Source organism: Lactuca serriola, chromosome 8, assembly GCF_051521515.1.
Source record: "Lactuca serriola cultivar US96UC23 chromosome 8, Lser_US96UC23_V15, whole genome shotgun sequence".
In the NCBI taxonomy this organism is placed as follows: Eukaryota; Viridiplantae; Streptophyta; class Magnoliopsida; order Asterales; family Asteraceae; genus Lactuca; species Lactuca serriola.
In genome coordinates, this window is record NC_136415.1 from 115,378,124 (window position 1) to 115,392,530 (window position 14,407).

General features: G+C 32.7%; 1 protein-coding gene across 1 annotated transcript; it reads right to left on the bottom strand.

The window, feature by feature from the left end:
- Positions 1 to 12,040: 12,040 nt before the first annotated feature.
- Positions 12,041 to 14,018, bottom strand: LOC145067317 (uncharacterized). Its single transcript, XM_079014483.1, has 7 exons — positions 13,904 to 14,018; positions 13,758 to 13,806; positions 13,511 to 13,636; positions 13,074 to 13,164; positions 12,783 to 12,940; positions 12,403 to 12,697; positions 12,041 to 12,226 (listed from the first exon to the last, which is right to left on the bottom strand). Exons 1-7 carry the CDS (start codon positions 14,016 to 14,018, stop codon positions 12,041 to 12,043), a joined length of 1,020 nt encoding a protein of 339 aa, XP_078870609.1.
- Positions 14,019 to 14,407: the final 389 nt, after the last annotated feature.

Here is a 14,407-nt window from a genome sequence, read left to right on the forward strand (position 1 = left end):
AATGGATTGGACACATGGATGTAAAAGTGTCAAGTATGAAACATTAGATATTGTGTTTAACTTATGTGTATAGTATCTTCAGTTACTCAAATGAGTCGAAGGGTTCAATCCTTAGGACACCCTGATTCTTTAGTATTTGACATGTATATTATACTAATGTGAAAATTCCATCTTCAAGATATTTTCATTTATGCATAAGTTTGATTTTGTGTTTGCTTTTAGTTAATTAAGGATTACAATAAAATGGGGGAGGAATGTTGGTGATTTTAGTGTGTATCAACATATTTTGGTGTAATTATTATTAATAATGAGATAGATCGAGTTCCATTTACTAACCGAGTTAGGAGGTGTAGGGTGCACTCTCGGAGTGATAAATGTTAACTCGGGAATATGGGGGTCTGAGGGCAACGCCCCTTGGTGTAGGGTTCCAAGGAGTTACACCCCTGGCGGGGTCTAGGTGCAGCGCCTCAAATCCTAAACGGATTTTTGTATCAGGTGAGACTCCAACCATGTATTTTCCCACCAAAAACTCACTGATGACATCATGATTATATAGGTGTCGGTTATGTCCAATAACTTTCATGTTTTTGTGCCAATTTTGGTTTAACCGATTTTAGTCATCTTTCCCTCAAGTATAAATAACATGTGGATGTTCCAAAATGGATTGAACATTCATATACTTGAAATTATATCATAATTTCTCTATCTTTCAAGAACACATTAAGCAAAGTATTATGTGTTTTCAATTCGAATTAGACCTGTAATTCGGATTGGTTTATTCGTGGATTATCTCATTTATGAATTCGTGTACCCCATGCAAAAGAGACAAATTACAGATTTCAGAAAGTGTTTGATAAACACGGTCCTTGAATCTATCTAAGTTTGTATTTATTGTTATTTCGATCCCTTATTTTCTAACATCTTATTCTGCTCATGTTGTTGTTTGGTATGACAAATAGCACCGCTATCTTGGACACCCTGGTTCATCTACCTTTCAATTTCTTCAGCCTCATAATTTTATTTTGTGTTCTAACAAAGACTCTAAGTTATCTCACACTTTTCAGTTAGGAAAACATTGTTGTTTACCATTTACATCTTCATGTACTACCACGTATCATGTGTTTGATCTTATACATTTTGTCTTTAGACTTCTCCAATTTCAAGTATCAATGGTTTTAAATATTATGTTCTCTTTTTAGATGATTTCTCTCACTTTCTTTGGGTTTTTCCATTATGTGCAAAGTTTGATGTTTTCTTGATTTTTAAAAATTTCGCTCTTATGTGTAAAATCAATTTCTAAACCGATATACAACTTTTTCATTGTGACAATAGATGTGAATTTAATAATCAACCACTTTTGGATTTTTTTTAAATCATGGTATAAAAATTCGGTTTTTTTGTCCATATACCTAACAACAAAACAACAAAATTGAACGCACTATTCACACCATTATTAATATAGTTCGTACTTCGTTGTTTCAAGCTTCTATTCCTCCCAAGTTTTGGGTCGAATCCCTTCTTTCTGCCACTCATACATTAAATCTTCTTCCTACCTCCATCCTCCAGTTCAAGACTCCTTTTGAGATTTTGTTTGGATTCTCTCCCAGCTACTCTCATCTTTAGAGTTTTTGGTTGTCTATGTTACCCAAATACCTCTTCCACGACCCCTCATAAACTAACTCTGCGTTCTTCTTCTTGTGTCTATCTTGGTCCTTCTATTGATCATCGCGGATATCATTTTTTAGATCTTATCACTCAAAAAGTAATCTTATCTCATCATATTGTCTTTGATGAATCTCACTTCCCAATTCTAATTTTCATTATGCTCCTCCCCCCTTTGACTATGCTTCATTTGACTTTTGATGACTCAATATATACCTTGTCTACCATTCCACTTCCATCTCTGGCTCCTGATACTCCTCCATCTCTTGTTGGATCCTCGGCTCCTGATTCGCCTCCCTTGTCTAACATGCAATCGACTCATGTCTCTCCTCCTTCTAGTCACCCTATGGTTATCGGATCTTATACTGGTCCACTAAGACCTAAACAAATCTTCAATATTTCAGCCACATCATACATCTCTCCCATTCCTCGCTCCACTTCTTGGGCTATGTGTGATCCAAATTGGCGAGCAGCCATGGACTCCGTGATGTTTGCTCTTCTATCAAATCATACTTGAGATCTTGTTACAAAACCCTCATCTGCTAATATTGTGGGTTGTCGTTGGTTGTATCATCACAAGTTTGACTCCCACGGTCGTCTGGATCGTTACAAAGTTTGCCTTGCCTGTAACGCTTGTTTTAGGTATCAGTTATTTCTCTAACATTTTAGGGTTTTGGACTGGGACTTGACGAGTTGGGGAGCTACAACTCGTTGAGTAAGGATCATTTTGGATGCAGAATGAAGGGTTTACTCGATGAGTTGGGAGGCCTAACTCGACGAGTAGGAGCTGGAAAGGAAAACCCTAATTTTTCCAGGTTTTGCACCCTATATGAAGAACTTATGGCTCATTGTGGCCTCCCTCATCATCTTTATAGCCCAGAAGCAAACCCTAATCGAGATAACCTTCCACATTGAGTGAGTGTAAGGCTAAAGTGTGTGTGTTTGGTGCATTTTTTGGAGAACTTGAAGATTAAAGAGCTTGGAACGAAAAGGAGCTTATAGATCCAACATATACTCAGTTATAGCAACCATCTGAAGGTAAAAAGTTGTTACCTTGATCATTCTCTTGATAGATCTCTCAAATCAAGAGTTTAGGGTTCCTTTTAGCCACTTTAGACCCATTTTTGGAAGAGGGGCATGAGTTGAAGTTGCAACTTCAGATATGAACTTCTCTAGGACCCTAAAGTGATAAAGTCATCGACTTTATGAAGCTTTGGCCTTTCTCCATTCCCTAAACCTCTTCCTAAGCTTAGTTTTGAGTGTTTTAGCCTCTTAGACTTATCTTATCCATGACAATTGGATATAAGACCATGTGGGGGAGCCCGTGGCATTGCTAGTTAAAGACCATGTGGGGGAGCCCATGGCAAGTAGTTAAGACCATGTGGGGGAGCCAATGGCACATAGGAGTAACGCCCTGGAGGGATTCCACCACATCCATATATGTTTATGTATGAGTTATGTAGTATGATAGATATTTCTATGATATTTGACTATTATGTAATTTGCATGGAAAACCCGGGGGGAGCCCGTAGCAGGTGGATATAAGACTATGTGAGGGAGCCCATGGCATTCCTAGGTAAAGACCATGTGGGGGAGCTCATGAAAATAAGTGAAGACCATGGTGGAGCCCATGACATGTAGGTATAAGACCTTGGGAGGAGCCCACAACATCCTTATATGTTTGTATGCATGGATTATGTAGCTTATATAGTTAATATGGATTATGTGATTATATGGATTGTGTGGGGCTATCCTCTGGGGAACTCGCTAAGCATTAGCTTATAGTTTGTTGATTTGTTTTAGGTACTTCAGAGCCTAAGGGCAAGGTCAAGGTTGGATGACGCGGCATGCACTCTCCGACATTTTATATAGGAACACTCTGATATTTGAAATGAAATGTTGATGTTATGGGTTTTGAAACAGTTATCATTGAGATTTCATATTTTATGGGAACGTTTTGATTAATTAAAAATGAAAAGAAATTATTTGGAAATTTGGGATGTTACAAGTTGGTATCAGAGCCTTGGTTTGAGGGATTCGGGCACACTCTCGAGTGTATTAGGACTCAAATGAAGGAAATGGTAAAATTGTTTTCAAAAAATTAAAAGTTAACAACTTCTTAATATGGAAAAAGGGGAGAGTGCAATGCACATGATCAGCCGAGCCCAAGTAAGTAGTTCCCCAATATGTTAGCCATGTTATACTGATGTTTGGATTATGATAATCGTATGAATCTTGCTATGTGTATGCTTTCAAAATTGTATAATGTTAGGGTCTTATAGCCTCAGAATGATTGATTTGGCCTTATTTCCTGTTCCTTGTATGGTTGTGGTCTTAGGGTATAGTCTGTTATTCGAAAGTCTATATGATCCTGTTCTATGTATAATTTGCATGCATAAGGCAACCTGTTATGTCTATTATGATTCTGATTTGATGGGATTGAGCAAATCTTAGGATAGCCTAGGATTTGAGTTATGCAGGAGCCTGTGAGATATGTTTTGTGCTAGGACGAATTAGATTTATCATGTAGATCTTTGGGGGAACATTCAGGTAGGTGTGGAAGGTAGTATTGGGTCCGTACTACTAAAAGCACAGGACCTGTACCCGAACTAATGCTAGATCTGGAAGCTCTAAGGAGAACCGGTGTGGAAGGATCCCCTTTTTGGACATCCTGATCATTATGTTTTATGGTATTGCAGTTCAGTATGGTGGTGACACGACATGGAGCTGGGGGATCAGGATCATGATACATATATGGGTCGGGAGATGGTACTAAGCCCATTGATGAGAGGCTGCGCGAGCTTATTGCAGCCGAGGTTACGAGGGGCATCCTTGACACTACCCCAGTGATTTTTGGGACGATCAAGGAAGGGATGATGGAGATCATGGATGAGCGGCTCAGGTTCTTCCGAGCCGATATTGCTGCAGGCCAGGTCGGGCCCAAACTCCCTCATTTAGGGAGTTCAAGGTGTGTGGAGCGCCTAAGTTTTTCGAGGTCAGGGACCCGATAGCTAGTCGACGCTGGGGCAGACATGGAGAATGCCCAGCGCACGAGCTTTTTCCCTGATACAGAAAAGGTGGGGTTTGCCTCGTGTATGCTGAGGGACCGAGCCAGGGTTTGTATACAACATATTGAAACATGTTTTCATGATGGGTGATTGTTGTCACTGCAAGAAGCGTCTTCTCGTCGTTTTTCAACACCAATAGTTGAGGGTGATGGTAACGACAATTGCAGGTTACGGGGAAAAAGATGCTAGAGGTGTAGGAGCCTGTGATGATGATTTTGTCGCGATGGTGGTTGTCTGTGGTGCACATGAGAAAGAGAGAAAGGGAATACATGTGATGTGAAGATCGATGGGGCGCGACTAAGAAGGAGTATTAGGCTTGTGCCAGAGGTAAAAAAAAGTCGTACGACGCGGTGGTGGTTGTTCAGATAAGGTGGCCATAGATGATGGTGGTGACGAACATTTTGGCAGAAGACGATCGTTGTTGTAACGAAGAGTTAGGGTTCCTTTCTTCCTTTTATTCTAAACATATAGATAGGAATAGACAGAAGGCTAATATTTAGGAATCAAAAAATTGTATGTAAAAAATTTACATTTTAAACACATGTTTTTTATCAATTGACATAAATGGACCTATTTTCTTAGCCATTACTTATAAGATTTAGATGGATGTGATATGTTTTCGTGTTCTCAACCTTTTAAGCATTCTCATAATAACTTACCTCTCTCTCTCTCTCTCTCTCTCTCTCTCTCTCTCTCTCTCTATATATATATATATATATATATATATATATATATATATATATATATATATATATATATATATATAATGGTTGTAAAAAAACGTTCAACGTTAGCTAGTCGTTGGATTGTGGTTAAGGGATTAATCGGCTACGCGAAGATTAAACGAGGACCCTACATGCATTGCTAATTCGTTGAATTTTAAAAAAACTAAATATGACTAATATCATAACACATATCGTAAATACTACTAATAACATAACAAAATAGGTTAATATAATTAATACAACATTAATTATTTCTCAAATAATTTGCATTGAGATATAACTTCTTCAAAAATATTAAAATTTCCTCGTTTGCTATTGTTTTGCTCATTTTGTTGGCAGAGATTGATCGTTGGACGCATTTTATCGGTTGGGTTGTGCCTAGGGACTAATCGTAAATTTTACAATACACACACACACACACACACACATATATATATATATATATATATATATATATATATATATATATATATATCATACATACATACTTATAAAGCTAGCATTTTTTCTTGAATCTCATGCATTTGAAACCCCCTTTTTTAACTTCCTCAAATCACATTCATTTGAAACCCCCCCTTTTTAACTAATGCAACTCAAAAATTTTCTTAATTATGATTTAACACTCAAAAGTTTTATAAGTTATATTATGTTTAATTAGTATTTAGTGAAAATTTTACTATAAAAGACCAATCTTTTGGGAATACATGCATACAAATCATATACAAATTTCAGAAAGAAAACAAACTTAAAGGTTTTTGTGTTAGGTTGAGGTCTTATAACCACTTTTGGAGATATGCTATTATATTAGAGCTTTAAATTTGTAAGTTTGTTATACTAATTCGTTTTTATATTTTCTTCATTTTTGGATTATTATAATATAGTCGTTGTATATTGTAGTTTAATCGTTAATATATTGATCATATATTATATAGGGAAGTGTCGAAAATATTTAATTAAATATTATCAATATGTTTTTTTGTTTTGTAATTGTACCGTTTCAAAAAGATAATTAATTAAAACTCATACATATGTTATACTTTCCATCTCTCTCTCTCTCTCTCTCTCTCTCTCTCTATATATATATATATATATATATATATATATATATATATATATATATATATATATATATATAATAGATGTCAAAACACTTCAACCAAAATTCATTTAAAATCTAATATTTCAAATGCTTTTTAATAATGATTGTAAATATTTCAACAAGCATTACTTAATTGATTGATTAATAAAAATAGTAATGTTTTGAAACTCCTAACTCTTAAACTTATATTATTTAATTTGTTAGTTAACTAAAATATTTTTCCTACATAAAGATAACATTTTTATGTTTGATTACTCATATTTGTTTATGTAATTAGAAAAAAAGGTGTGTATAGAATGACTACTTCAATTTCACATAGGAATCGATACCACTAGAGATGGATGTTGTCTTTAACCGGTGGTAGGAGATCCAGATATCCTTTTTAATTATTTATATTAATGCTTAGCAATATCTATTTTATATTCCTATTCACCTTAATTTTTTAGGTACAAATTATGGAAGAGGATTCTCGGCGCACCAACTAAAAGTCAAACGTATGCCTTGCAAAATATGTAATTAAAATTAAATATCATATTTACTAATCGACTTATTTTAAAACTCTTTATGACATTTATGTATAATGATATATGTTTTATGACTTCATTCTTAATTTCAATGTTTAATATTTGGTGTTTCAATAATTACAATGATAGAAATTAAAATCTTCAGCAAATAAACTTTTTAAAATTAATTAATCATAACAACAACTATAAATATCATTAAACCATGTATTATATTTAATTTTTTCATGAGTAACCCGCGGGTAGAGACCATTAAGACAATTGAGATTATAGAATTCTAAAAAATGTCTACATTATCAAATAATTCAAAACAAACAATGTTTATACTAACTTATTATATGATTTATTAAATAAGAGCTAACAACAACGTTACTGATATATTTGAATAACATATATTTGTAAAGATCTCAAATATATTATTGTATTCTGCGCAACACATGGGTATTCATCTAATTAATATATATATAAAACCATGAAAAATTTGTAAAGTTATTTCTCATATTTTCCTTTCTTTTTGAATTTCTCAAATGGGTCATGAGGGCGACCTAAAAGGACATTGTTATTTGTTAGAAATATTACCAATAGTTAATGAAATTTGATATTAATCTTTCTAAAAGTCTCCCACTTGGATAACTCATCAACTATTCGAGGTCTAATACTTCTCAAATAATCCACAAAGAGGTATCCATCCAATGTAACTGTCGAACTATGAATTTGGATTTAACTCTAAGATAAGTGACCAACTATTCCTTTGTTCTACAAGATATCTATATGAACTTGAGACATGGATAAAGATCAATCTTAGTGTCCAAGATTAAGTTTCTCAATAAATATTTGTGATGAATACATTATACTACTAAATTGAATCTCGTAAATTTAGTCAGGGCTCGACCAAACACTTTAGATGTTAGCACCAAATCATTGAGGCGCTCATATATATCGCTTCTCCTATTAATGAGGAAGGAACAAATAAAATCTGACTACATAGTTTCTGTTTGATCATCATATCATGCATGGACATACTCTATATGACTACTAGTTACGAACAACGATAGATTAAACCAATGCATAACAAACTTGTAAAGAAAAAACCCCATGTATCTCAGTTTGAAGAATAAGAGATATTATTATCTTAGAATTACTTGTGGTTTGATCCATGAAGTAATATCTAAGTGCAGGTTGTTCCAATACTTAAATCTCCATTAAGTATTCATGAGTATTAGTCACAATCTCTATGTTATATCTAATCACTTTGAACAATCAACTAACACTCCATGACAATGTTAAATCACTTACTTACATCCAAGAGTATGAACAACTATGGAGGTTTGAGTAAACAAATACTCATGAAGTGGGTTCCAAAAATTTGAAATGAAACAAAGTAATAAATGAACACACAAATGGTAGCAAACCAACTTATTATTAAGTTACCACAAAATAATCACCAAATTGGTTACAATTTATATTGTTCTAAATTTTAAAATTTTCAAACTAACAACTAAACATTTTAAACCATATCCCTTGAAACTATAAGACATATGGACCTAGAATGACTCTCATGCTTGGCCCTTAATAATGGCTTCTTGAAGGGATCAGTCAGATTCTCTTCCGATGATACTCTATTCATAATGATATCTCCATCCTTAACTTGCTTTCGAATGTAATGGTATTTCCTAAGTATATGTATCGACTTCCTATGATCCATAGGTTCTTTAGTTAAAGCGATTGTACGTACACTCATTATCATAGAAGATTTCAATGGGATGATTTATGCTAGGAAGGACACCAAGATCACCAATGAAGTTCTTCAACCATGTAACCTTTTTTGCAACTTCACTAACTGTTATATACTCGAACTCACACGTAGAGTCTGACACTATCTTCTACTTGGAACTCTTCCAAGTTACCGCTCCTCCATTGATCAAGAATACCCATCTTGATCGTAAACAAGAGTCATCTCTATTAGTTTGGAAATTTGCATTTGTGCAACATGTTAATCTCAGCTCTCCGTTGCCTCCATAGACTAAGAATATATCTTTCATTCTTCTCGGATACTTGATAATGTTCTTTACTGCCGTCTAATGAATATTGTCAGGGTTGTCCTTATAATGACCCATCATGATAAAATCATATGAGACATCAGGTCGAGTATATATCATGGCATACATGATTGATCCTATAGTAGAAGCATATAGGACTTGCCTCCTATCCAGTTCTTCACTAGTATTAGGATATTGACCTTTACTCGAGTTTATACCATGTTCCATGAGTAGAAACCCTTTCTTAGAATCTTTCATCTTGAACTTCTTCAAGATCTTATCCAAGTATTTACTTTGGCTAAGTCCTACTAGACGTTTTAGTCTATCTATCTATATATTCTTTTTCCATGGATATATGTTGCATCTCCTAGGTCCTTCGTAGAGAAACATTTACCAATCCAATTCTTAACACTTTGAAACGTTAGGATACCGTTTCCTATTAGTAGTATGTCATCAACATACAATACTAGAACGAATACAACACTCACACTAGCTTTGACATATACACATGACTCGTCTTCACTTCTATAAATCCAAACTCTTTGACCTCTTCACGAAAGCAAAGATTCAAAGTGTGAGACACTTGTTTGAGTCCATATATGTGTTGAATTAAAGTGTCTAAGGTCCTAACTTAATTGGTGTAGCGTTGATGAATAAATGTAAAGTCTTTTTTGGGTTGCCCTCATAACCATGAAATAACTTAGATTAAATCAAAGGAGAGAGATAAATGATTTGTTAATATATTAATTAGAAATTGTTAATTAATGATTTGTTAATTTATTATATGAATAATATATTAATTAAAACTAGTAATAATTAATTAAGAATTAATCAGATTAATTTGGAATTAATTCTGGATTAATTGGAATTAATTAAAGGTGCAGGGGTTGAATTGTAATTGTTCAATAATTAAACAAAAGAATAAATTCTAGAATAGTCCATGGTATATGCAGTTTTAGGAACCTCTTTAGGGTTTTCAGAAGCCTCCTGGTTGTTGATACGGAAAATTAGTTTGTTTTTTTGTCGAATAAAACGATTAACACTTGTTTTCGATTATTGAATTTTTTATTATGACACCCCTTCCAATTTTATAAACTTACCTTCTGTATTTTGTTGACTGTTGCATGATTGGGTATTATTTGTTGATGTAGATATGTTTGTAATTCTTGTTGTATTTTGCTGAGTGTTGCATGATTGGGTATTCTTTGCTCGTGTGGATATGTTTCTAACTCTTTTTAAATCTAGAATGAAACGACGACGCATCCTTGCACATCTATATTTCTCAAGCCTATCAACATCGGCCATATTATCTTCAAGTCCCATCGTTTGTCCACGTACAACACCATCTAATTGTCTCGATTGATTCTTCAACTTCATGACCATTGATTTCTTGCGCAACACATCTTTTGTAATCTTGTCAGGTATCCTACGCTCATTTTCATATACCATACCAGTAAATTTGGTATGGTATTTAGATTTAGTTAAAAATTGTTTCAAGTTCTAGTTCTATGGGATATGATTCATCTAATCTCTAAATATTATGTAAGTGGGTAAATAAACAGGTTTTACATAATATGAGTTAAAGGTCTAATAATTTGTGTTTAGTGGGATAGAAAGTCATACTGTTATACTTTCAATAAGGAAATAAAATATATTAATCGGTGTCATTATGTTTTGATGATTTAGTTAAAAACTGTTTAGAGTTTTATGGGATATAATTCATCTGATCTCTAAATAGAGAAATTAAATATCCTCCTACTTTTTGTTCCTAAAAATCTTCCTACCCAATTAAATGATGACATGTGTCACATTTAATGTTCATTTAATGATATCTAAGTATAATAAGATGACACATGTAATCATTTAATTGGGTAGGAAGATTTGTAGGAACAAAAGTAGGAGGATATTTAATGTCTCCTCTAAATATTATGCAAGTGGGTAAATAAATAGGTTTTACATAATAGGAGATACATGATACTAATCAATTCCATTAATAATATTAACTATTAAGACCATATTTAATGTAACAATTAAGCATCATTATGAAGATATCATCTTTTATGACTACTATTAATTTAATTTGTGTCATTATGTATTGGTGATGTAGACCAGTTTCCTATTTTAAAAATCGGAAGTTAACTAACCATTGTCCCATTAAGAAATTTGGTGGACTTGTGAGTCGGACAGAAACCGTTGAACTATAAAATATAATGTAAAATGAGTGATGAAGGAACAAATGTTAACAATTTTATAAAACAACATATTTATGAAACCGCTTTATAAGTAAAATTGACTCTTTGACATAGTTTAACATAATTTTAAAAACAACAATGGTTTTGTGGAATTGGCAACAGTATAATAACCATACTCATGACTTAAGTCAACTACATTATGTGTCTTTCAATTTATCCATAACTCTGTGTCTAAAGAAGGGATTGAAACTACAACCAATCATAATTGTCCAATGCAACAATACTTCCAATCTCACTTGATTTTAATGTGTGTGGTACAAATGATTGCTTCAAAACACAACCACCATTATCAAGTAACAACTATTACCATTACACTTTCACTTTTTACCCAACTATAGCAATGATTCTTTGTTAATGACTTAGTAAAGCCATGTTGGTCAATGTTGTAATTCGAAACAGTGAGATTTTGGTAGGGAAGCCGACCATTTGAAGTTGATAAACCCGTACTTGATGATATATATGCAATAATCTTATTTCGTACTTAATTAATCTTGGCAGGCCACCATATATGAAAATCATAACCATTCAATAAAAATGACGGGAAAAGGTTTAACAATATTGCTAAATGTGAAAGTTGTAAAAAAACTTAAAAATAACTTGACTTTATTCTTCAAACTTTATTCTTCACTACGGCCAATGAATGGACCAGACAATAAAAGGGAGTTGGTGAAATTTTAGTTGACATTTTTTGATTTCTTCGGCTGTTGAGGTTCCTTTTGAGGAGTAACAGGATCTTCCAAACCAACTCCTTCACATATAGACCCCTTCATTTCAGTCGAAGCATGATTGTTGTTTGGGGAATCATCATACTGCATACCAAGCATTGTGCTAGCATTTCTCTTGCCTTTTGTTTCAACACCCTGCCAAACCCAAAGAATCCTTAAATATAAATATATATATATATATATATATATATATATATATATATATATATATATATATATATATATATATGAATGTATAGACATAGTTTTTTGGAAACTAATTAACTTTCTAAATAACATAACAATCCAAACAATAATGGAAATACACATACTGTGAAGCTTGAGAAACCACAAAAGTTAGCTTCTAGTTTTTCGTCGATCTCAAAAATTTTGACCACCGTATAGTTTTCATACCCATCTTTCAAATTGTAGTCTGTAAGTTTTATTTTGAGCACAAATGACTTCCCTATCAAATTAGTTATCTCTTCTGGAAATTGATTGCTCCCAACACCTAATCGATTCATAAACTTGTTTGCACAACTATCAATCAATTTCTCAGCATCTTGGTTGAAGATAACAAATGTTGTGCTCCCACTCTCATCAGTAACACACACATGTATTTTATACCTAGTAAAAACAAATGATGATAACATAACATTTATTTTTTCACATACGTATTACCGAAAGCTAAAGGATTATCATTTTTATGTACCTAATGATGGGATAACAACATTCTTTCTTACAAGTGTTGCAAACAAATGAACCATTGTCCGGCACCAATTTCTTGCTACATTGATTGCATGAAACATAACACCATCCATAACCATGATCAATGCCTACTATCTTTGCTAGCACGATAAACACATGTTCCTGTACAATAATAAATTACTTATAAATGCTTATTGTTGTATATGCAATTGTTTTTTTATTTAAATTTATTACATAAGGGAAAGTATGCTTGATCGTCAGATATCCATGCCATGTCGACTATTTCTGAAATAACCTTCCTATTAATGAACATCTGCTTAGCTACAGGAACTTGTACGGTCTGTTGACTCTCTAACTTTCTAATGCCTTCATTTCTTTCAGCAAAACTAACATAGATATGTTCACAAACTTTAGTATTTATGTCTATCAAAATAATAGTCCCAAATATCATTAGTCTTAACAAAAATACATATATGTGGTTTTTTTGTATAATAATAAAAACTTATGACTAAATGAAGAATATTAGAAAAAAAATATTTATCTGGCATGGTAATAGTAACAACAAACCTTGAACTTATAGTTTTGGCTTTATGTATATCCGATTGAAGTATATCCTAGTAGCTGTGGTTGAAGCGTACTTCAACTCACCTATAAATATGTTTTGAATGTTATACAAATATATTACTATAAAAATAAACACCAATTCTTAGGAATATAACATTTGTAACACACCTTTTTTTAACGATAGTAGATGTTATAATTGCAATAAGTGGTGTGCGGACATCCTCGTAAGACTTAATATCAAATATTTCTGAAGTCTTCCCCCACGACCTCACCTTCATGACCTTCTTATCACCACTATTCAAAAGTGAAAAAGAAGTATTATTATAACAATAAACAAACACATAATTTTCATGATACATATTGTATATCAATGATACATTCATATTACATGAGTCAAATTAAATAATGTGTTAACGGGTCATAATATTCAATTTCACCGGCACCAACCACACATCCAATAATATCTACAACATATATCAATCCAACAATAAAATGAAAACAAATCCATTAATATGAATCATTGAAAATTCTGAAATAAAAGGAAAAAGATAGAAGCATTACCCGTCAAAAGTGTATTGTTGTTGACCTTTTCTTCATGAGTCTCGTTAGGTGTGAAGAAGAAAACATATTCAAGAATTTCATGGGGTATAGTTGCGAGCTTGTGTACAAAAGTCATGTTATTAAGTAGAACTAAATATATTCTTTTAATATTGAAATTTAGTTTGTATATGATTACACTTTATGTTTTGATATTTATTTAATCTTATTAACCAACTTATATTATATTACATTATACTAATATTAATTAAGTGTGGAGTTTTAATTTTCAAATATAATTTGAAATATTACTTCTAATAAGACTAGGTACATCTATATTAACGGAATAATTATTTTGAATTCTTTATTAGTATAAAATATTTGTAAATCAAAAAATATTTGGCTCTTTAGTTACTCCATGTTAAAAATAATGGAAGCTCATGAGTAGAAAGCTTAATTGGTATTAAAACCCTTAAATGTCATAAATGCTATACAACAATTAAATGTGAAAAATAATATTTATTATCT